We start from the raw sequence: 24,216 nt of genomic DNA on the forward strand, positions 1-24,216 counted from the left end.
CGAAGGGGGGAAAATGTCTTATTTCAGCTAGGCATTTAACAGTATGAAGTTAACTTTAGTAATGTATCTTCCACACTCACTTATCCAAGAATTAAGTTACTCCTTTGCCAAAAAAAAAATAAATCAAAGAAGACCCTCCCCCCCCAAAAAAATAAGAAAAAGACCCAACACTTTGTTAAAAGGGGAATTTATATATAAGAGAAGTATATTAAAACCTAAAATTCAAATAAAAACTGAGGTATACATAAAGACTAGTAAATAAAATCTTCGTAAGCTCTGACTACAGCATTTCTCAGACACGAAAATGAACACATGATTATATTGAAATTTACGTGCATTTTGGACTCTGGTCAAATTTAAAAATGATGTTGTTTTATTTCATTGAGCCTCTCGTTTCTGGGCATTGAACACAAAAAATGGAAGAAAAAAAATAAAAGAACAGAGAATTATATAGGGAGATGTCAAAGTCCATAAATGTGATGGTGTTCTTTGTGTTCCCATCTAGAAAGTACAAAAGTAGGTCACCTGTAACGTATTGGAACACAGCGATATAAAACAACTTCTCTTTTGACTAACTTTATTATTTGGGGAGGGGACCTTTTTGAGTTGCAGATTACATAATACATGGTGCAACTACGTCAGCCTGCTTTAAATAAGTAACACTTCTGAATTTGTGAATCTGATGAGCCCGAAGTCTTCACAGCTCAGATTTTCAAACCTGAAACCAGGGCTAGAAACAGAAGCTGAAGCCCTGAAACAGCAGGGGTTCAATGACTAGTTATTTTCTGAACAATAATTCAAAGACCAGCTTCCCTCGAAATGGGATCATTGCACTCATGCCTTTACAAGTGGGCTCATTTATCCAGGGGAGCTGAGCAGCACAGCTTTTTTCCTTCTGTAAGTGTGCCAGTTAATTCTTCCATCTACCTTCTTTCTGCATCAACCTCCTAACCCTGATTTTTGTGCTGCTATAGCACAGTAGACTATTACGTTATAAATAAAACTTCAGATCAAACAGAAAGAAATAAAAAAAAGTGTCATTCGCTGTGATTCACAGGTGGGTGAAAAGGGCTGCAGCGTAACGTTGCAAGATAGAATTGCCTTTTCTTCATGCTCTGCCTGTATCTACACAAGCTGCTAACTTATTTAATCCATCCGCAAATGAAGGGAAAAAGGATTTCTTCAAGTAGAAATACAGTTATAATAAACATGAACTAGAAACTGTAAGACATCTTTCCCCATTGAACTCCCTTTGAGACTAAAAATAAACTTCTCCAGACTTAAAAATGCCCTAATTGGTCCAAAACCCAGCTTGATATGCTCAGCCTGCAAAGCAAACAACTCTATGCATAACTCAGTGCATAACTATTGTCGCTGGAATGAAAGCATGGCATAACAGTATGATAGAAACTTCAAATATATTTAATGAAAACCTTACCACCCATATATCTGATTTATTCACAAGTTATACACTCATGAATAAGAGAACTAGCTGTAATACTCAATATTTTACTCGAAAGCCAATATACTTTGTGCTTTACATTACATCAGAGAGATGTTTGCTTTGCTAAGACAGATATGAGCAGCATTGCTTATATTCACAATAGCAGAGCTGTAATTTTGTCTCTTAGATTACACACTTAACTACAAAAGCAATTTTTTGATAATGAGAATCAGCTTAAGGTAGACAGCAATGAATTAATTCTAATAATTACAGGTACTAGTGCAACAACTCACATTTTTGCATGTATCAAAGATCACGTAAAGATTACGAATAGAAGGGAGAGTGCAACTTCAACACCATTTCTTCCCTCATGCTTATTTTAATGTGACTTCAAGTAATGAAAGCCTAAAAATAACTACACAAAATATAAATTTTTCAGGTAACATAAAACCAATCCTCAACTACACAGTACGGTTTATGCTCAGAAGTGTCCTTCTTCAAATGTGAATAAAATACCCCTCTCTGTAAGCAATGGTGAAGGACAGTATTCATCAGCCACGGACTACAATTGAAACAAGCAGATATTTCATCCATAATGAAAGAGAAATTTTCTGTGAGTTTCGTGCACTGCTAAATTTTTCAAACCACTACAGTTGTAAAACATTCTTTGAGCAGTGGAAATTCTTCCTGGCTGCCATTTTCTCCACAATGGGGCAGCTTGGAGACCTGGGTATTTTTATTTATTATTTTATTAAGGGAGAGAATTACTGAAGACTACTGATAGAACATCCCATTAAAGATCTTGTACTGAAATTTGAGAATTTGAGCCCAGCCATTCTATTTTTCACAGAATGTTTTCCTCAGGTTTTTAAAGCTATGCTTTGGCAGAGGGGTTGGACCCGATGATCTCTTGAGGTCCCTTCCAACCCCTACAATTCTGTGATTCTGTGATCCTGTGATATTTATAGAGTCAGTCATGCTCATCTTTTAAACAGTTAAGGAAGGGAAAGCAGCACCTTCAGATGCTATTGCTACAGTGCCTTCTTCCTGATATTAAAAGAGCATTTTATGCATCATTGATGCATGAAGCTTGAAAGTGAAATCATTTTCCCTACTGCACTTCATTCACCATGCAAGGCTGAAGTTTGTAAAACTGTTAAAAAATGACAGAGGCTGCTGTCTGGTCCAACCCACCTGCTAAAGCAGGGTCACCTAGAGCAGGTTGCAGGTTGTCCAGACAGCTTTTAAAGATCTCATAAAATTAAAGGATGATGAAACCGAGGAGAGCGGCTGATTCACCAGTGGGCCGTGCTGCCATCCAGAGGGACCCTGGCAGTCTGGAGAGGTGGGCTGACAAGAATCTCAGGAAGTTCAACAAGAAGTGCAGAAAGCTGCACCCGGGGAAGAACAACCCCAGACAGCAGTACTTGTTGGGGGACACCCAGCTGGAAAGCAGCTCAGCAGGAAAGGATCAGGGTGTCCCGGTGGACACCAAGTTGAACATACGTCAGTGCTGTGCCCTTGTCACAAAGAATGCTAACGGTATTCTTGGCTGCTGTCCCTGCAGGGACAGGACAAGAGGCAATGGACACGACCTGGCACACAGGAGGCTCTGTCGGAACACCAGGAGCACTTCTGTGCTGTGTATGTGACTGAGCACTGGCACAGGCCACCCAGAGAAGTTCTGGAGTCTCCCACCTTAGAGATCTCCAAAAGCTACCTGAACATGGTCCTGGGCAACCTGCTCGAGGTGTCCCTGCTTAAGCAGAGGGTTGGACCAGCAGACCTCCAGGGGTCCCTTCCAACCTTAACCATCTTATAATTCTGTGACCTCCAAGGATGGAGACTCCACAGCCTCTCTGGGCACCTAATCCAGTGCTCAGTCAATAAAGAAGTGAATTAGCTCTGTATTTCTCTCTTGTACCAGGGAGCCCAGAACCGGACACAGTACTCCAGGTGTGGCCTCACCAGGACCAGCAGAGGGGAAGGACCACATCCCTTGACCTGCTGGCTAGACTTTGCCTAACGCATCCCAGGATACCATTAGCCTTCTATGCACCAAGGGCACATTGCTGGCTCATGGTCAAGTTGGCGTCCACGAGGACCCCCCAGGACCTTTTCTGCCAAGCTGTTTTCCAGCTGGGTGGCCCCCAAAAGGTAGCAGTGCGTGGGGTTGTAATTCTATACATGTAAACAGATCTATGTCTGTCCTTCCTCCTGCCCAACCTCCATAAAGATAATGAACTTTTCTGATGCATTTAAACAAACTAAATGCCAGAAGAAAAAGCTTTGTTCTTTGTTTGATTGGAAGGGGGAGGGGGAAGTGGAAAAAAAGAACACAATGTCCATTGTGCAAATGAGCAAAACCAGGGTAAAAACGTCCATACAAATCATGGCTTGAACTGATTTTTCCATTGTCATTGCAGCAGGCCCATCTTTGGTGAAAGGTCTGCTGTGAAAAAGTTCATTTAGGAAAGCTTCTGGGCTGGGAATGCAGTATTTGAAATTTGGCATTCTTCCTTGGTATCTTTCTGGAACCGGGATTCCACTTTAGAGAACACATTCCTGGGTGTTTTAACCAGCTGGAGCAGAGATGTGGTTGTTGGTTCTGTTTGGTTTGCTACATGCAGGTGGGTAATGAGATCTATTGTACAGCCTCGGCACCCAGCAAGAGCCGGGAAAATGAAAATAATTACAACACTGAGGTAGGTCCTGAGCAATGCCGTGCACGTCTGCCAGAAGGATGAAGGGCTTTGGCTCTTCCCATTCCACTAGCACCTGCTGGAGCTGCCTGTTTTCCCATGTCATTTCATGCACTGATGGGCTGCAGAGCCCTTCCTCCACTTCAGACTGGGGCTTTGTTCACCTCAAAACTGCTCTGCTGTCTTCCTCCAGCATATAACCCCTCTGCAGAGACCGCAATTGGTCTAAGACCTTACAGAAACATTTTACTTTAGGGTTCATCGACGCAGTAAGTGAACAGTTCCTTCGTATTCAAGTCTTTTTTTGTTGATGTGTGATTTAGCCCACAAGCCATTCTCAGCTAAAAATACTACAATTTCTAAAATTAGCTGAAGAATCCAAAACGACCAGAATCTATTCCCAAGTACTACAGGCAAAACTACTTGCAGACTTTTAAATTACCTGCATGGAATAGCTTTTTCTTTGCTAATATTTGTTTGACAGTAGGATACCTACCTTCTTTTTTAAGATTGCTTTTTCTTTCCATAAATTTATCATAAGATTTCCCTTAATGAAATTATACTGCAGTGTTAAATACACATATGTCACCAGAAAAGGAATTTCATGAGCACAGAAAAAAATCTATTCGTTCTTTCTTGGATGTTGGAAGACCAGCATCAAGATTTCGGTGAAGCATGAAATGAACAGGTTTCATTGCTCATAATGTCAGCTTTGACAGAAAATTCAAGAGGACATACGCTAATTCCTGTTAAGTGGGGACCTAAGAGTTGTAAAAAACCAGTTGAAGCTAGACTATTCACTGCTGTCACAGGAAAACTTTGTAACTGCATTTCCTCTCCAGTCTGCAAATACATCCAGAAGTTTGAGTCACAATTCAAGGTGAGGAGAGAAATAAGAGTTAGACATTATTCTCACAGGCTACAGTTGCTAGAAAGGCCACACTGTAAGACCAACTGATAAAATAACAACAGTTTCTACAGTAACAATTACATTGTTTGTCACCAGAAAGCGTAATTCACAACACTTCTGAAGAATTCAACTTGATTTTATAATGATGATATACTTTATATATGCACTTACATGTGTATATATATACACACACATATACAAATGTGACTACCATACATACATAATATATATAATCATAGCTATAGGATACAGAATAACTACGTTATCAGGTACTCGTTGTTTAGTTGAACAAGACAAGACTCACAGTGGGCGCTATTTGGCAGTGGCAGAGTTTTAATTGAGCCCAGCAACCACTGATTTCTTCAAGAGAGGAAAAAAATTGCCACCTGAGTGCCCAGTTTGCCTGAGGATCTGGGACAGAGCTGAGAATGGCCGGGAGGCGGACACGGCAGGCGTTGTGAGCAACCCTGTATTTATCAGTTGAGCTGAACAGCAAAGAGTTGGGTACTGCAATTAAAACTACTCGGACATGATTTCGTTCTCCTAAACAAGTTCAACTGAATTTCCTCCTCAGAAGCTCAAATAGCATTCAAAGACCAAACCACAGAACTAAATGGTTAATTAAGTAGGAAGTCAAAAGCCAAAAGGCAGCAAAAGAAAGGAAAAATATTTTTCTGACCAGAGGGTAGAATAGAAGCTGCCAGACGCTTTTCTTGAGCATCAGTCAGAAAAGAGGTTGGCCCAATCCCTGACCTGTTTACAGCGTCAGATAGTAATAATAGTAATCAATGGGGATCATAAACCATATTTTGATCTGTGAATGTGTAATATTTGCCAAGAGAAACCAACATCTTGCGTTATTTTGCTGGTGCTAGTATTACTTTAAAATAATGAATAAAAGCCCATGCTTTAAATTCAGCTAAATTCGCATTTATTTCTAACTAATATTCCCCTGTGTCAATAACCAATAATGCTATCCCAGAGTAGAGCATTGCTGCCAATTTTACACGTAAGCAATAAAAATAGTTTTTGCCAGAATTAAAACTGCATTTCTTTCCATTTATTTATTCATTCAACAGATGCATTATCCAAGACTCTGCACAAGAACAGAATATTAAATTATTTCAGCTGGATGCGCTTCTAAAAAGAATCTAAAAAATTAAAAAGATTAGCGATTTGGTGAATTCATTTCTTAAGCATCCAGGACTAACAGCGCTCAGCAATCTTAAAATATACTTTGAAAGTACGGATGCTTTCAGGCCAGCACAGAAAGAGAAAATAAACTTTGCATCATAATCACATATTTAAACAAAGATTTAAAATTACAGATTAGCAATTTTATGTGGACTCTCTACAGTCCACACTTCTCTCTGCAGCTGCTTGTCTATGGAATTTTTGGGATCAATCCCATCTCCATTCTCATTTCTTTGTGCTGTAGATGTGCAAATCTACTCCAGGCACTGTGGGCTATTCAGGGCAATTTTGTTCCCAGCTGATCACGGGATGCTATCCAGCAGATTGCCATACACGGCAGTCACACTCAAATGAATTATGTTCTGATACCAAACTGAAGAAACATTGATATAGCTGAACAATTGGAAAAAGTAAAAAAATAAAAAAAAGAAACAACCAAAACCTTAATGGAAGGTTTGCATGTCAAGCTCTTAGCAGTTTTCTACAAAAGAGACCGTGAAGTATCCAACATTCTCTGTTCACTTAACAGCAAAAGATCATTAAGGAGAAAAAAAAAAAAAAAAAGAAACAGGAAAGCCTGTACCTAGCTATATAAAGAACTCTGAAGAGCAGCTCAGTTACCCTTGCAGCAATTCTCGCAGCTTCCCTGTCCTTGAATCTGAATCATTTAGTACTCATCAAAAATTGATCCTACCAACACCATGCCTGGCTCATCCTGAATAGACGCATCTTCTGTTCTTCCTGCCCCATCACACTCACACTTAAGATATAGTTTATATTGGGAAGGATAAGAGGAAAACTGCACCAAACACGAGCCACCGAAGCTGTAAGTAAAAGGTTTTCCAGCATGGCACAACCCAAAGTACCGCACGCAGAAGCACTATATCCACTTTGTTCTATTCACAATATTGATTTGCTGAACTGTTAGGTCCTACATGATTACAGGGTTGGTTCAGTAAGTATTTTTACACTTAATATAACTTCCTAGCTGATGTTAGAAGCAACAGCTCCCAGATGTCAAAATCCAGGTGAAATGTTCTCCAAACACAGTTCTGTATTTTTTCCCTGTGTTTAATAACCCTCTATGCATGCTGCAAGGCCTTTTTCCTTAGAGATGCACATTTTTTTTTAGTTTAAAGATAGACGAGAGAGTTTTACTGCATTTCATCAATATATTTTTTACATCTCATTAATTATTTGCATGTTTTGGGGCTTTGTTTTGCTCCCTCCCCCGCTTCCAATGCAGTTGAGGGCTTAAAGCAATTTAGGCAGAAGTAAGGTTAGTGCAAGAAATAATTTATATTCTGACTTTGCCAATATGTTACTTTACTTGGTACAAGAAAATTAATGTCCTAGGAGAAAGATTTTGATCCATGAACTATTTCTCCACTCAAATTTCAACTTGCTCATTATTACTCCAAAGCATTGCCTTGGCTTACCTTTCTTCATCCAGTCCAGCTAGACATTAAAAAATAAATAAATAAATCTGTGTTTAAAGACCTGCTAAGACAATAATATGTAAAATTTATATAGTCCCTGTGTTTCTTCAAAAAGAAATTGGCCTTGTATTACATAGACTGAACAGATCCACAAAACACAGGCAGACTTCCCAGATCTGCCCTTGTCTTCTAGCACACCGACAAACTGCTTTGCTACAAAACAGAATGGTGTGAAGAGAAACTATGAAACAGATATAGGATGCTCACGTATTGTGGTCATGGACATCACACAAGCAGGTCAAACCCTTAGCTGAAGTGTTAATCTGCACCATCTCTAGCTGTCCATGCAAGTGTACTCTAGATTAAAAGTACTGAATGCAAATTGAAATTTCTGTGACTAATACATTTTATTATTTTATTATCCCAAAGTATATTGTAAGAGCTCCTTTGCTTACAGACTTAAAGATTACTGAGAGCAGTTTTTAGACTCTCACAAACTGTATTAAGAAGTTGTTATCATCACATGCTGTAATATTCATCACGGCATGTATTTAACTGACAACCTGAAGAGCAATAGAGTCCCTACAGACAAGTACTCAAACACCACTGGAAAATCCTCATTGAAGTATTCTATCCTACACCAACCTACATATTGATCACTGTGATAATGTTGGCTTAAAGATTTTGGAGAGGCAGTGTTAAACAGCAAATTATCAAAAAAACAATAAACAGGGCGATACCTAGAATTTTTTGATGCTGGTGAATAAAAAGTGTTTCTGAAGAATATATGAAAAATTGCAGAGAAAACAAGTTACCCCCTGGGGTGAACAGGTGGGGTTCAATTAGTTTTTGTTTCCCCTTTGTAAGCAAGGCTGCAGAGAAGATATTGCAGCGTAAAACAACTTTATGGAAAAACATCTCCAAACAGACCACCAGCAGGCTTAGAGTAGTAACCACTTTCTAAGGGCAGGCTCTCCTTTCCTTCCCTTCCTTCTTCATATTAAAATTAATTTGCTTGATTAATAAGAGAAATTATGTTCTCCTCCATATTCAGCTGTCTCTCAGGAAGAGTCATTTCTCACTGGGCACCACATCTACTCGAGCAAGGGCTGGAAAAGACCTCTGCTTCCATCAGGACTGCAATACCTCTTTTACAACGACAGCAGGATAACCGGCAGAGTCGGTATATAGTAACTCACGTGGTATTCCTCTGTATAGGCTGTACCCATTGCTATGTGCTGTCTTTTCCTCCAGGAGATCCTGCCTGTAAGCATCCATTTGCAGAGTTGCTAGCTGACCTAGTAAAACCAAAGCTTCCCACTTGGAAAGCTTCCAGAAGAAATGCAAATAATATTTTTCTACTTTCCCATTCCAACTCCACTTTATAACTTCTATCACCACAACCTCATTCTACCTTTATGTTTTAATTTATTAAACAGATCCAACAGTGAAGGCTGCTGAATAATTTGACAAGTTTTTTCTCCGTACACATGTATTTGTTCAACATCCATTAGTGTAACAAAAATGTTTCTACTAATCACTCTCAATTTCTTGAGATTTTATTAGTAAAATAAAACTTGGGCTTCAGGTCTAATGACTGCAAAGCCATTTCTAGGCATCAGCCACATATGAAGCAAAACAGTATGCCCTTCTTCAGACTTACTGCTGACATTATTGCTCTCAACCTTCCCAAAAAAAAGCAGAAAATTAAAGCATTTTTCAAAGAAGCTCTGGTTTGTTTCAGTACTACAATAAGTGATTTCAAATACAACAATTACGCACTAAGGTTAAAAATAATTTAGGACGTGGAAAAAAAATGAAACTAGGGTTCAGGCACCAAACCCCCATGATATTTAAAAATCACAGACGAAATTCGTTCTTCATATGCATGCAATTTAAACAGTTCAGGTATTCATTTTAGATTCCAGAACTACAGTATTTGTGTTAAAAACAAAGAAGATATCAAGGATATTATATACATATATTCTCTTACGAAAGTGACAGGCTTTCAACAACACGTAACAAAAAAATTAACTATACTACAGGTACAAATGAAGCAAAGTAGTGCACCCGAACAAGAGGAAGAAAGAAAATAACCTGAAGATGATACCAACACTAACCTAAATTTAAACCAACACGCACATCAATCAAATGAATATTATTTTTAGCAGAGCGAATGGTGAATCCAACACTCTGCATTATCTTAGTTCAATTTCTGTACTATTACACATTTATCATTATAACTTATTACTTTTTAACTTTCACATGTCTTTTTATGGCACTACATAAACAGATTTTCTATCAGTTTCCCCAACAATCTGGAAAAATAATAACTCAAAACTAAGGTGGCAAAGAGGGGAAGACAGCGTATTTTATCATTTTTTAAAAAATCAGACAAGAAAACATAGTACCGCATACTATTCTTTCAGTTTCTGAGAACTTAATATAAGGAATATCACCACTATCAAATTGTGAATGAATGACTTTTTATATTTGAATTGAACACAGGGACTTGAGAGGTTGCTTTAATCACTTATAGCAGACAACCACAACTTGGTGGGGGCCAGGGAGAAATCAAACTACTGTCCAGAGATTTTACCTTGTTGTCTGAAGAAGGCAAAGCATGCTCTTGTCACTGCAGCTGCATGGAAACATTCAGAGCTATTGTGTGTGTTGCTGAACTTTGATTGTAAAGGTAGTAAGCCTGCTGGATCCTTTGTCCGTGCTTTTTGCAGCACTTCCAAACTAAATCAGCCCAGGGGATAATTGAGGGAGACTGCAGCACATGAACTCACGCCGATGGTAACCCGTACACTGTGGGTGATCTCAGCAAAACTGAAGGAATATAGTTTATGTTGTGATACACGCTCATGTTGTGTTCACTCTTCACTCACAGGGCAATTAAGATCGTAAGACCTTCGTCTCCTAATTTCAGCTAGAAGAACTGCTGCTAGTAGGCACTGCATGTTAACACTTTGTCTTAATTAAGAGAAAATCATATTGCCTTCCTATTTTTAAAAATGACTGGAAAGTAGTCTATCCAGGGTCTGTCAAATAAACAACTCTGTTTTCTTGTTTTGTTTTAAATCAGCAATTCCACTCAAAGGCTATTACGGCAGAGGGGTGTCTAACAGAACTCCTGCGGCAAGGGTTTATAACAGGGTAGCTCATGTTGCTACTGCTGCTTCTCACCCTGCGTATGTGACCAGGCATGGCTTCCACAGCATCCGGGATATGTGATGGAGAATCCTGAAGCATAAACCTGCACGTTGAGTTCAGCTGCCTCTAACTCACTGTAATAAACCAGCCAGGAAGCCTACTGAACTGTTGATAGCGATGCCATTCTGTCATACACAGAGCAGAATGCCATCGTCAGCCAGGATTTGGGGTGCCAGGCAGTGCAGTAACCCAAGCTTCAAGACGTAATGCTGAAAAGCTTCTTCCAGAATACAAAATAGTTTAATGAAAGCAAGGTGAACAATCAGCTGGGACTTCTAGCCGGAAGGGAGTATGTCCACAGGCAGCATTAGGACCCTTCAGCTACCACACTGACATGTTTTCCAACTTAGAGAATCGACCTTCTTTCAGGCACACTTTTGGAAGCTTAAAATGAACAATGCAAGCCACCTGCTTGTGTTTGTGTCTGAAGCGAGATAAAAGATAAGATGTCAGAGTTCCAAAAGCCTTTCCAACAAAAACCCTAACTAAGGTTCAGTTCTTGATTGCCAACTAAGAATATTTTGTAAGAGTAGAAATCTCTCATGCTCCCAGAGTGCAATTTTAATGAAGGAAAACCTAAACTCACTGTCATATTACAGGTTTTTAAAGAAAAATGAAAATATTATCTTGAAAAGCATAGCCATTATTTAAAATTTTGCCAATATGTACTACAAGATATAGCACCATTTGTTGTGAATGTTTATACTGGAGGACAAGTCACTTCCACAGAGGAAAGCAGGAGTCACAGTGATGTTACTCAAATTACTATTAAATTTAGCAGCCATACTTCCTTCCTGACGATAATTTATATTCTATTTTTTTCCATTAAAATGAATAAATAATCGTACAATAAGGGACCAAGACCATGATTTAGCTACATCACTAAAACAAGTTTACTGTCATAATATGAAAAAGGATGCCTTCTCTACCTATGAGTGATGACCACATCAATGGTTCCATGATTTTTTTTTTGCTCTCTCCTCATTTTGCAGAACTATAAGATACAGTTTCAGTATTAATTGCTGAAGAGCCTTCTGTAAACTTACGCATTTGCTTACAAGTACAGGAGCTTTCAGTGCTGAAAAGGTGAGCAGGTCAACTCAAGTGGTTTACTACTGGACAAATAACCTATGCCCAACAGTTTCACAAAAGCAAACAAAGCTCCTAAAACATATTTACTTTGTAGCAGGGTAACTTCAAGTTATTCAAGTTATTCAAGTAACTTCAAGTATTCAAGCTGCTATGCTAACATTAGATCCGCATCTTGACAATGAATATGTATTCATTATATATATAATTATGTAGATATACATTTACTATTATGTGTATATATAATTAGCTTTGTGTCACTTCCAAAGGTATACATCTTTGCTAACACAAAAGGCAGCACAATGAAACTATATATATTTAAGTTAGAAAATCTTTTTTTTTCTTTTATTTTAAATCTATGGAGGTAATTCTAAAATGGAGAAACCAAAATCAGCAATATCCCATGTGTAGGAATGTTTTCCGGCAATGGAAAAGGGGAAGTTAGAAATAACCAATAAATAAGACATTATGAAAATAACAAAACAAAGAAAACTGTGGCAGTCAACAAAGAGGGAGAAAAGAAAACCAACATTAAGGATAGAACACTGCATGAAAATTTAATTTTGTGGATATTGGTATTCACTACAGAAAAGTGATAACAGTCTTAGAACAGTTCTCGTTACATTAGAAAAATAGGGATAAAGCACTTGTGTCAAAAGAAGGAAAAGACTGCGTTACCATCACTCTGAATGGTATTTATCTATAAATTCTAGCAGAGTTTTTCTTATCTGTTCAACAAGCCACTCTTAAACAGTACTAAAAACCCTTACGAGTAGAATTTGTGTACTGGACAGCAGTCAGACTTATACATCTTGAAAATGAAAGTTTGCTGCAGCATGGTCTGGGCCATAATTTCGGTACGGGGTAAACCAGAACACCTTGGCACATACAGCACAACAACGGTATGTCTGTACAACTTCCAAACCTAAACTATCATCATCCATTGCTTATTTACTCTTAATACTATACAAGTTACTGGATTTTCAACAACATTCTAAGAAAGTTCTTTGCAACAGCCTATTGAGGAAACTAAGGTGTAGCTAGGTAAGAAACACGTTTTAGATATGGATCACAAAGTACAAGGCCGCGTACAAACAAAAAACTATCCAGAAGGACTACACTAGGAGTGGACATCACACTACCCAGTGCGGGTTAGTGCAAGCTACTGGACGATCAATTCAGCTGCAATTTTGCAGGTGCATTGTGTAAATAAGGATGAAGAACAGTACTAGGGCAAGACTTCCCAAATCACCTAATCATTTCGAAAAGCAACTTAAGGTCTAAAGACCTTATGTGTCACTGAAAGATGTGCAAGATCTAGGAGCCCAAGTCTCTTGCAAAAATGAGAGCAGATGAAATTTTACACCCAGAAACAGTAAGATTTTGAACAACTACTAAATGAGCAGCAGGATTCTAACTAGGCAACAAGACGTGAATCCCAAAGAAAGCAACAGAGAACGCTGCCGGAGATCTCAGGGAAGTTTATCACAGAAATTGAAACAAGAACGGTTCAGGGAACAAGGGAAGTAGCAGGCACAATTCCGCAAATGTGTCAATACAGACTCCCAAGAATGTGCCTATCCCATGGCACATGGATGTTTGACAGTTTGCAACGGGTTTATGTAAACTTAAACCCAAAGGCCACAATAAAAAAACATGCTAACATTCCAAAATCAAGAATTCTAATAGAAAACATCAGAACTGAGTACTTAGTTTGGCCCTGATATGCTTACTGTACAGCTGTTAGACATTGCGAATGTAAGGGATCTTTTTAACAAACAAACAAAGCTTCTTTTAAAATCTGTGCTGCAAGAGGTGGCATTAGAGATGATCTTGGAAGGTCACCAGCAGAGTTGAGACCTGCCGAGCTCCCAGTGCCCTAGCGCTGTGCCGTAACAGTCAGTGGCAGGACATCACTTTCTGTGTGTAGAAAGTAAGGCAGTGGATAAAAGATGAAGACCACCAAGAAACATGCTACAGCTTTCAAATTTTTGGACTTACTTCTCTCAGCAAAGCAGAAAAACATACTCTGGTAGAAGATGATGAATTCAATTTGTAAGTACTATATAGGGGTGGATGCTATGGCAGTTGCAGATACCTTGACCCCTGTGGCCCCAGCGCCTGTTTATACGCACAGACCTCTGTTCTGTTCTGCCTCGCCTCCTGCCTCTCTGCACCTATTCTCTCCCGGCATCACGCTGAATGTGCTGATATGGAAACAGGTACAAGAGCGGCACATTTTTCTGTCTCGGCTGGGTGTCTGCACAAGGCTCTTCTTGCCCACTCTTCCCTACCTACCCTTTGCGATGATGTCATCTGTTCGCACCATCTCCGCCAGCAGCTGCACAGCGATGCCTGGTAAGCGTGTCTATCCATCCACCTACTCCTCGTTGCCTCCATATGGTGCTGCTGCTTCTCCTGCTTCTCTCTCCAGAAAACTTGAGCATGATATGCTCTTAACTCAACTCCTTATCATTCTTCTCGCTTTCTGCGGATACAATTTTTGCCATTATTTCGTTTTTGCCTCCTGTAATATAAGAAGTAATTTTTGACTCCTTTGCTTGCACTTGAACTATATTTCCAAACTATATATCCAAAAATCCTGTTGTCATCTTCCTCCATCTTTTCCTTTCTAACACTACAGCCCAGCCAATATCTCCATCTTTGCTCAGGCACACACTGAAGAATTAGACAGGGAGATGGAGACTCATCTGTTTAAATTTAGACAGGCTTCCCTACTTATCCTAAGTCATACTGAAAGTGAAGCAAGCAAATCTCTTTAATAATATTAGTAGATATGCTTTCATTTCAGGAATCCTCTTTATCACGTCATCCTTCGGAGCTGTACTTGGTGTTCAATGGTTTCAAGCTCTTGGGAGGCAAAAGAAACAGAGACAGCTCAAAGAGTTTGATCAGCTGCTGCTCAGCGTAGCCAGCTGGCACCTTCTGAGTCCAGGATCTTTGTTCAAAGTTTCTGTAATCTTTCCTTTTTTTTTTTTCTTTTTCTTTTTACCACTTTCCTTTTTTTCTGAAGGTAAAAGTGGAATAGGAAGCAAGCTAAATAAATATGCAGCCATTTAAAAATATATATGATGTTACCTAAATATAAATAGCATGCTGGATGGCTGTCAAAGAGGAAAAGTTAAAATAAATAAAAACGAAATGCGGGCATTTGAGTTACACGATTGCACTGTATAATTGCAATAACAACTTAAAAACTTAGGACACCACCAAAATTTGACCAAAACTGCCATGTTAAACCAAGCTTTAACAGTTAATACTTTATCAAACTTTAAAAAAAAAAGTAATTCTTTAAAATCAAGATAAATCAGAAAACACTCAAACCCTCACCACTTATTTGTTAATTTATTAATTTTATTAATGTTCTACTACCAGTAGAACACTTTATTCTGAGATATTCTTATCTTACTTGCTTCTATAAACTGATTTTAAAAATTATTATTTTCAGTTGCATAGTAAATGTATTTATAAGGTTTACTTTAGCATTAGTAGTAATTAAAACTGATACTGTACTACACTTTTCACACTCCTCATTATGTGGCTGTGAGCACTGTTTACACTGACAAAACAGATTCAGAAATAAGGTACAAAACAAAAAAGTGAGAGTGGGGACCCTCCCCAGCCCCCACAAAGGTGAAGAACATAACGGAAGAAACAACCTTACAAAAACCTGTGAAGTCTGTAGCAAAATTCATGTAGAACATATAAAATATCTTTAAAGTTAACCTTTCATCAAAATTCACAATCTACACTACTACAGATACATTGTACATGGTGATGGATCATAAAAATCATTATTTTCTGATTCATGGACTGAATTACTAACCCATTTTAAGGGTCTGAATAATCTCTGTGAATCCTAATAGAAATTTTCCTAATATTCATGGGGGTGTCGACTTGTCCTGAATATCGTTTATTCAAGACAAGACCTAAACACTGGCGTGCATATAAACATACTGGGTAAAATTCAGCATGGCTTGCAGAAAAGGCAAGACAGTTTTATTTCAGAGATGTTCCTAGGACAAAAGAAAAAAAAATCGCAAATGGAAAGTAGGCAAATTCAAATACAGATCACTGCAAGCTTTTTAAGTAATAACGTTTAATCAGATTTTTTTTACAGCGTCATGTGGCTCCCAGTGTACACAAAGTAAAGAGTGAAAAGGTAAAAATAAAACTGGCATAGCCTTAATATATTCCAGAATTCATAAATCATTCGTAAATTTAGTCCTTTTAGAAAAGAATCCTTATATAAATCGGGGTGGGGGGGCGAGGGGGGGGATCAATCCCATATATGAAGCACAGTTTAAGCCCCACATCACTGACCAATCAAAATTAGTGAATGCACTGCATCTCTCTGCAGTGAAGGGAAGCGACAAGGTAGGCTGTCATTCTGCAAAAGCTGCCCATCGCAAGCTCTCCTCCCTGAAGCGCTGCTCTTCTTTTTTAGAAAGCCTGAATCTCGGCGGTGTCTCTGGAGACGAGAAGCCTTCAGTATGTTAAATGACTTTCATTATGTATTTTCAGATGCTTATTGATTATACAGTGGGAAGAGTGGGAGACTGCAGCAGCCTCTAAAGCAGAACTCAACCAGTTGTATACATTAGCAGTATGCTGAAACAATGGCACAGTACAGGCACAAATTTTCATTAAGGGCATTTTTCGAAGATATGCTTATTACCCTCTTTCCCTTCTACTCTGCTAACAAGTGAGCAAAATGAATCCCTCCAACCTGGAACTGCTTCACCTGCATCGAGAATTTATCAAACCTTTAGAGGAGGTAAGATCTGTTCCTTATTATGGTATGCAGAATAAGCAACATTTAACAAAAAAAGGGAGAAGAAAAAAAAAAAAAAAAGGAAGCGTCAGATTTGACTTACATTAAATGCTAGTTATCTTGCTGTATCCGAGTCCAGGAAATACTTGAATGCTATTTCCCCTTACCCATTAAAAACACAGTGGTAGAAAAATGCAATTCTGTATGAAAGTCTTGCAAAATACTGAGAGCCTGTTTTGCTCGTACACCACGAAGACAGTACAGTTTGGGTTACTATAGTACTGGGAGGGGGGAGACGGATGACACAAAATGCAAGCAGCAATATTTTTTTCCTCCCTCAGCAGTATTTCCAAATATTGGCAGCTAAATAGGTTACAGCTTTGTGCAGTTATTCTTTGAAGAATCAGACGGTCTGTTAATTGGTGTATACTTACTGCTTTCTGAAGGTCGAGTAATATGACTAATCTCTGACTTGCTCATGAAATGTCCCTTTTTTTTCCTGTTGCTTTTTAAAAAAAAAAAAAAACAAAAAACTTATTTCTTCCATTACCCCCCACACTGAGCCATGTATTACAAATGTGGATTTGCAACACATTTATATCAAGAGAGAAAATTTGAACAGTGTGCAAATCAAACAAAAACCTATTTCCTATAAAAGCTCATTGGCTGCTCAATTTCTTATTAGAAGAAGAGAGCTGTATGTCTCAACTAGCTGCTCACAGGCGCTATAAAACTACATTTTCTAGCTCTAGTCACCGGCACCCTGCATCCAACGGTTACTGCTCCTAGTCGGGGTTTCCTGTAACCTGCACTATTTGGAGAAGAGGAGACTTATCCAAAAAACTAAATTCAAGGAAGTTAACAGAATGACATGATTTTACTAGGAAATAGTGAACACACTAAGTGGTTTTCTATGGAATTTGTAAGATCCAATTTTAGATACCTTTTATTCATGAAATAAGTGATGTTACAAAAGATATTGTTGCATTACTTGATTTTGAAATGATAAGCCCTACTTTTAACCATTTTTTTTCTCCTCTTCACAAGGGCATGCAGCAACTAATTCAGTTTTCCAACTGACAATACGAAGAATGCAGTTGACCGGGTACCTTTCTAGCTTTATGACCTCCGAGCAGCAGGATGCATCACTAAAATGTATTCTTAAGACATAAAGGAATTAGAAACAAACAAAAAAATGGAACACGCTTGTATTACCATTTACGTGCACGACACTTCAACAGTATACGTGGAAGACTAACACATCTGCTCACATTTCCTTGCAAGAAGGATGCAATGATTGATTCTTAAAATGGTGAGCATCTCTTAAAGAGGGATTTATAATTTAAAACCAGAATTGTGGAAACTACCGATGCATGAAGAAACAATGAAACATGAATTCCCACAAGGAGAATATGCATACTTCACCAGCAAGCTGCACAAGGGTTTAACTAGGCTTTTTCTAAACTGCTCATTAAATATCTTATTTGTCATAATGACTAATGGATATTTTTCTCTCAATTTTATGATCTGTTATGTATTCTCCTTAAGTGAAAATAAACCAAATTAGGTAACTCATGGTTATTCGCAAAGCACATGAACTGGATTTTATGATGTACAGCAACTTCTTTGACTAAGCCATCACTCAAAAGTAATGAGCAGGAATATTACAGAAAGAAACACGCAACTGTAACTAAAGGATGCCTACGTACACTCTGAACACAGAAGTCAGATATTTTTTGGTTTTTAAACCTGGAAAATAAAAAGAGGCTGCTACAAAATGCAACAGGGGAAAGAAATTAACATCACGTAAAAGAAGGTTTGTTATTGCTGGCCTGAAACTCAGAACAGACACACAGAACACGCGCTGGTCTGTACAAGCATCTCAGGCAACTGAGGAGTCCCCATGTTTAATCAAAATTTGCTGCTGCTGAATTGCTGGAACAAAAAAAGGAAAAAAAAAGTCTGCACGGAATGAAATAAGAGCCCAGCTACCACTTGGTTCCGAGGTGACAGTGCATGTCAAATACCTGGCAGTGACACCATGTACGAATTTATGACAAGCTGCTACGATGATCTGAAAGACCCCTGAGGCACAGAAAACAGGTAGGTCAGAAGTTGCATGCACCCAGCCTCTGTTCTGCATTTACAAGGGAACAGGCAGGGTTCAGAAAGGCAAAGTGTTTGGTAAATTACCCCTCTGCCTTGACATTTCAACTCGTGTTTAACTGAAATTGATCCATGCAACAAAGAGGTGATACATAATCTGGGTATTTAGATTGAACACTCAGATATAGCACATCTGAGGCTTTCTGTTGTCGCAAGATTTCGGGTAGCATAATGTCACAGTTAAGATCTTTTTTGTTTGTTTGTTTTGAGTGAGATCTGCTTTTGATTTCGTCCTGGCTTTTACTAATACATGAGAACTCAATTTATCAAGTTCAAGTATTCTGAATGGTCCTTGAAATACAGTCAAAGCCAGGACTACATACACAGAGGAAATCATATTCCTGAGGTTTAATATAAACCTATTAGAGGTTGCCTAAATTAGAAATTAAACAAAGCTTTTGAAATGTATTTCATGCCTGAAACTAATACGTTCTAATTTATATCTTTTGTATTTAAGAGGCAAATGTGAAGTAACTGTTGAAGCATAGCAAGAATTTTCATCATACAATTTGCAATTAATAGTATTGTGCAATTGAGGCTTTTCAGAACTGCAGATAAAATCCATTTGCATATTGTATCCCAAGTGTGCTTAATTCATACTTTCATTTAAAAACAGCTCATTTTTGTTCACCTTAGTGCTATCCATTTTTAATGTATGCAGAGTGGAACAAAGGTCTGCATTTAAATTTAGTTTCGTGCCAAGTACTTCCCCTCTTATATTTAAAGCTACTTTAAAATCCTCAAGCATCACAACAAGAAATTGAATGACCTCTCTTTTGTTTATTCATCTCATTACAAACTCCAGAGCTGGCTGACACTATAAATAATAGACATGTCAGGTATTAGATGCAGATGCTATGTTTACAACCTATCAGCATGTGTAAAACAAAGCAGATGCAGCCACAAAATAAAAATTTCCTAGATTTTTTAGATATCTCTGGATCTCCTAGATGCATTAAATGCTACTTTTTTTGAACCTCACTTTCTCTTAGGATAAATACACTGTGTATACAAATCTGCTGGATTTAATTTCAGTATATAAAAAAAAAAAATGAAAGAGACAATTTTATATTTAATGTTATTTTATAAAACTATTCCTTTAAATCTATTCTGGAACAAAATTAAATACACTTCCATTCCATCTAGGCACTGATTTCTTGCAGAAATAGAATATTCATAGGCTTTTATAATAAACTCCATTACCCCAAATCTATGTAAGAGTTGCATTTGAAATTATACATACTTACATAAAATCGCTACAGTGATAAGTTTCATACATGTAGATGCACACAAGATAAAAGTGAGAAGTTTCCAAGCTCTATAAAAAATCTGCTTAATTGCAGAACTTCCTATCTCTGCCTACAACACTCTTACGAAGTCTTCATAAGAAAGGGACTGCTAAATTGCCATAAAATAATTTGTGTTCTTTTTATAATACATAAGCAAGTGTTCCACGCTCCTATCACTTTCTGTTTCCACAAGAGCCTTTTTAAATTGATCTTGAGTACTAATTTGTTAATACTCAACAGCATTCTTCTGAAATAGCCCTCAACACAATACAAAGGCAATGCACAAGTATAGTTTATTCAACAAGCGGGCCCTTTGTAAAAGCCACATCACTATAAATAAAGCCTTGTCTCCCCTAAGTGGAAGCTTTTCACTTTTTTTTCCTTTTTTTTTTTTAAAGGAAAAAAAAAAAAGTCCTGCTTTCCTTTTAAAAGGAAGGACCTTATTGTATATTCTCTGGCTTTTGAGTCCATGCCAAGCACAGCTCTAAACATACAGTAAATAATTAAGAATTTGGTAAGAATAGATGCTTTTCCTCCCTCCTCCTTTCCCAGCATTTTTCCACAATAACAAAAAAAAAATGTTAAAAAAGAAAGAAATCAAACAGTTCCATATTTATTTCACCTTTCAGGAGAAAAAAACAACTGCAACAAAAGAATGTGTTTCTCCCCCATTCTGGAGGTCAACATGCAGTCTGAATCTAACATTACAGTTCGAGATGCCATTGATGACATCGACACCAACATGTACCGACCCCTGTCATATGCATTAAGCTTTCAAGTTTCTCTCACTGGATTTTTGATGTTAGAAATTGTTTTGGGACTTGGCAGCAACCTCACCGTGCTGGTACTTTACTGTATGAAATCCAACTTAATCAATTCTGTCAGTAACATAATTACAATGAACCTTCATGTACTTGATGTAATAATTTGTGTGGGATGTATTCCTCTAACTATAGTTATCCTTCTGCTTTCACTGGAGAGTAACACTGCTCTAATCTGCTGCTTCCATGAGGCTTGTGTCTCTTTTGCAAGCGTTTCAACTGCAATCAATGTCTTTGCTATCACTCTGGACCGATACGATATCTCTGTAAAACCTGCCAATCGAATTCTGACCATGGGAAGGGCTGTGATATTAATGACATCAATATGGATCATCTCACTTTTCTCCTTCCTGATTCCTTTCATTGAAGTCAATTTTTTCAGTCTCCAAAGCGTGAGCACTTGGGAAAACAAGACGCTTTTGTGCGTCAGTGCAAACGAATATCACACGGAGCTGGGGATGTACTACCACCTCCTCGTGCAGATCCCAATCTTCTTCTTCACCGTTATAGTAATGCTCATTACCTACACCAAAATACTCCAGGCTCTGAATATCCGAATTGGCACGAGATTTACAACAGGACAAAAGAAGAAAGCTCGGAAGAAAAAAACTATCTCTTTGACCACTCAGCACGAGACTACCGATGTCTCACAGAGCAGTGCGGGGAGGAATGTAGTCTTTGGTGTAAGGACTTCTGTGTCGGTCATAATCGCCCTGCGCCGAGCCGTGAAACGGCACCGGGAGCGACGAGAGCGGCAAAAGAGAGTCTTCAGAATGTCCCTCTTGATTATTTCAACCTTCCTGCTCTGCTGGACGCCCATCTCCGTTTTAAACACCACAATCTTGTGTTTGGGCCCAAGTGACCTTTTGGTTAAGTTGCGATTATGTTTTCTAGTGATGGCGTACGGAACGACTATATTTCACCCTCTCCTTTATGCATTCACCAGGCAAAAGTTTCAGAAAGTTCTGAAAAGTAAGATGAAAAAACGAGTTGTTTCAATAGTGGAAGCGGACCCCATGCCAAATAACGCGGTAATACACAACTCATGGATAGAGCCTAAAAGGAACAAAAAGATTACCTTTGAAGACAACGAAGTAAGGCAGAAATGTTTAGTACCTCAGGTTGTCACTGACTAGACTTCAGTACTCACCAAAACACATCAAGAGGAATATTGAACAAATTGTAGAAAAATACTGCCAAATAAGAAAAACTTTTTTTTAAAAAAAAAAAACAAAAAAACTATTGGCTAGACTGTAAATTTTCCAATATCTATGTTAAATAGAGTAGGTCTTGTATATTCGATTTCTTCATTATGTAAGATATCTGTTGCATGGCTGTTTGTTAGCGTAACACCATGTGTATATTTGTCAAAAATATTCAAGTCCTCTTTTTTAGAAAATAAATAGCCTTAATGAAGTGCAAACTTTTAAAAATATTTGTATGGCTGAGTTTCTCTGTAAATATAAAATAATTTTTAAACAAGAATTCCACTCGGGAATGCTTCGTATTCTAAGGCACAAATTCAACATTTTGCAAGACATACTATTTAATCTTATATTCAGATAGGTAATTATTTCAAATTTCTCCAGCACACAATTACCATGCACATGTTTAAAAAAATAAAAGAGCCATTTATGCTATGCTCTTCAATTAATGGTTCAGAACCAGTTCATTTTTATGGGAAAAAGTACTCAGGTTGGTTCAAAAACTGAGAATACTTCCACAAAAAAAGGGAAAAGTCTTGAGTTCCGAAACAGTTGATCACAGCCTCAGATCTGCAGTTTCTATACGGAAAGCACACGATATTGAATAATTACACAGGAGGGATGGAGGGGGCTAGAGGCAAAGAAATTACATTACAGAAAGGCAAAAACAGATGTAAAAGTCCTTGGGCCTGACATTAAAAGACAATCAACCAACAAACCATTTGTGTGCAAAGACTCAGATTTTCACACTGCTCCGTGACTGGACCTCCAGCCATGGGGAGGCTGGAGAATCTTCCGGAAAGAGATTTTTTTTATCTGTCTATCTACATAGACAGATACAGCTGTCAAGTGCCATAGATAAAGTATATGATTTTCTTGTCCTCATTAACTTTTATATTATTTAGAATTCACCTTTCCTCCAATGATGATCAGTTCTGATCATGCAACTGCTTTGTCACAAGACAACCATCATGACTGCTAGCTACCCTATTTCTCTATTTTCTGGACAGTCATGATATACCATCACTCCATCCTTTTTCCATTTCATCTTATACCTTTGGTGAAGAATCAGGAAGCCTTAAGAAGTCATTATCATCCATAGCACTGCAAGCAAGAATTGAGATATTCATCTCCCCCTAACTTTTTTGTGAGCCTTTTGCACTATCCCATGCATAAAAAATAATTATTTCAATGAACAGTGGCTACATTCATTGACTTGGGTACCGGTTGCAGGGGGAATAGGGTCGGGGGCGGGGGGGGGGGGTGCAGAATAGGACCCAGAAAGCTACAAAATCAATTAGAATGATTTCACTTGTCTGGTTATATAAACTGCTCAGTGTGTCACCAGCTACCACTATAATTAAAAGCTAATTCTCAATAAGTATTGGCTTCTATTAAAAGCAGAAACAAATAAACAAAGACAGAACACATCCTTGAATATGAGAACTAGTTTGACTAAAGTATTAGATTAAAAGTGAGTATTTCTGAAGCATTTTTCTAAAGTTGCCTAGGAAAAAAAAAATAAAGTTTGGTGTTAAGGGAGCAAAAAGTCATTTTCCAACACATTTTTAAATCATATTTGTATTGCCAACACTGGTTTATGGTTTAAAAAAAAAAAAAAAAAAGTACTTTTAATATACCTTAGTTTACTTCAGCTCATGGCTTAGTTTACCAGAACAGAAGTCTCAAAAAAAATAATGACTCTATATTCCAAAAAGACCAGCCTCTTCAAATTAGCCAAGTTCTGACTATAAGTTTTATTATCTATTTGATAATAATTAATTACCTAAAATTATTGTGCAATATTCATTCAGCCATAATTTCATTGGCTTTGTTTTAAAAGCTAACCCAACTATACCTGCATTCAACTGTACCCACTTACAAACAGTATGAATTAGTGTGAATTTCATCCAAGCTACCCCTCATTTCCTACAAGAACAGAA

General features: G+C 37.9%; 2 protein-coding genes across 2 annotated transcripts in view; one reads left to right on the top strand and one right to left on the bottom strand.

Moving 5' to 3' along the window:
• GPR22 (G protein-coupled receptor 22) overlaps positions 1-22,501 on the top strand; it is a 46,127-nt gene extending 23,626 nt beyond the window's left edge. The window contains exons 1-3 of the mRNA XM_083851270.1: positions 1-16,795; positions 17,840-18,895; positions 20,877-22,501. The exon at positions 1-16,795 is cut by the window's left edge and continues 23,626 nt beyond it. Of these exons, the coding sequence (XP_083707396.1) occupies positions 20,903-22,204 (1,302 nt within the window). The 5' untranslated portion in view covers positions 1-16,795; positions 17,840-18,895; positions 20,877-20,902 and the 3' untranslated portion in view covers positions 22,205-22,501. The remainder of the gene's footprint in view (positions 16,796-17,839; positions 18,896-20,876) is intronic.
• Positions 1-24,216, bottom strand: part of COG5 (component of oligomeric golgi complex 5) — a 186,695-nt gene that overhangs the window by 131,874 nt on the left and 30,605 nt on the right. The window lies entirely within an intron of this gene.

Source organism: Anser anser (assembly GCF_964211835.1).
Source record: "Anser anser genome assembly, chromosome: 1".
Lineage (NCBI taxonomy): Eukaryota > Metazoa > Chordata > Aves > Anseriformes > Anatidae > Anser > Anser anser.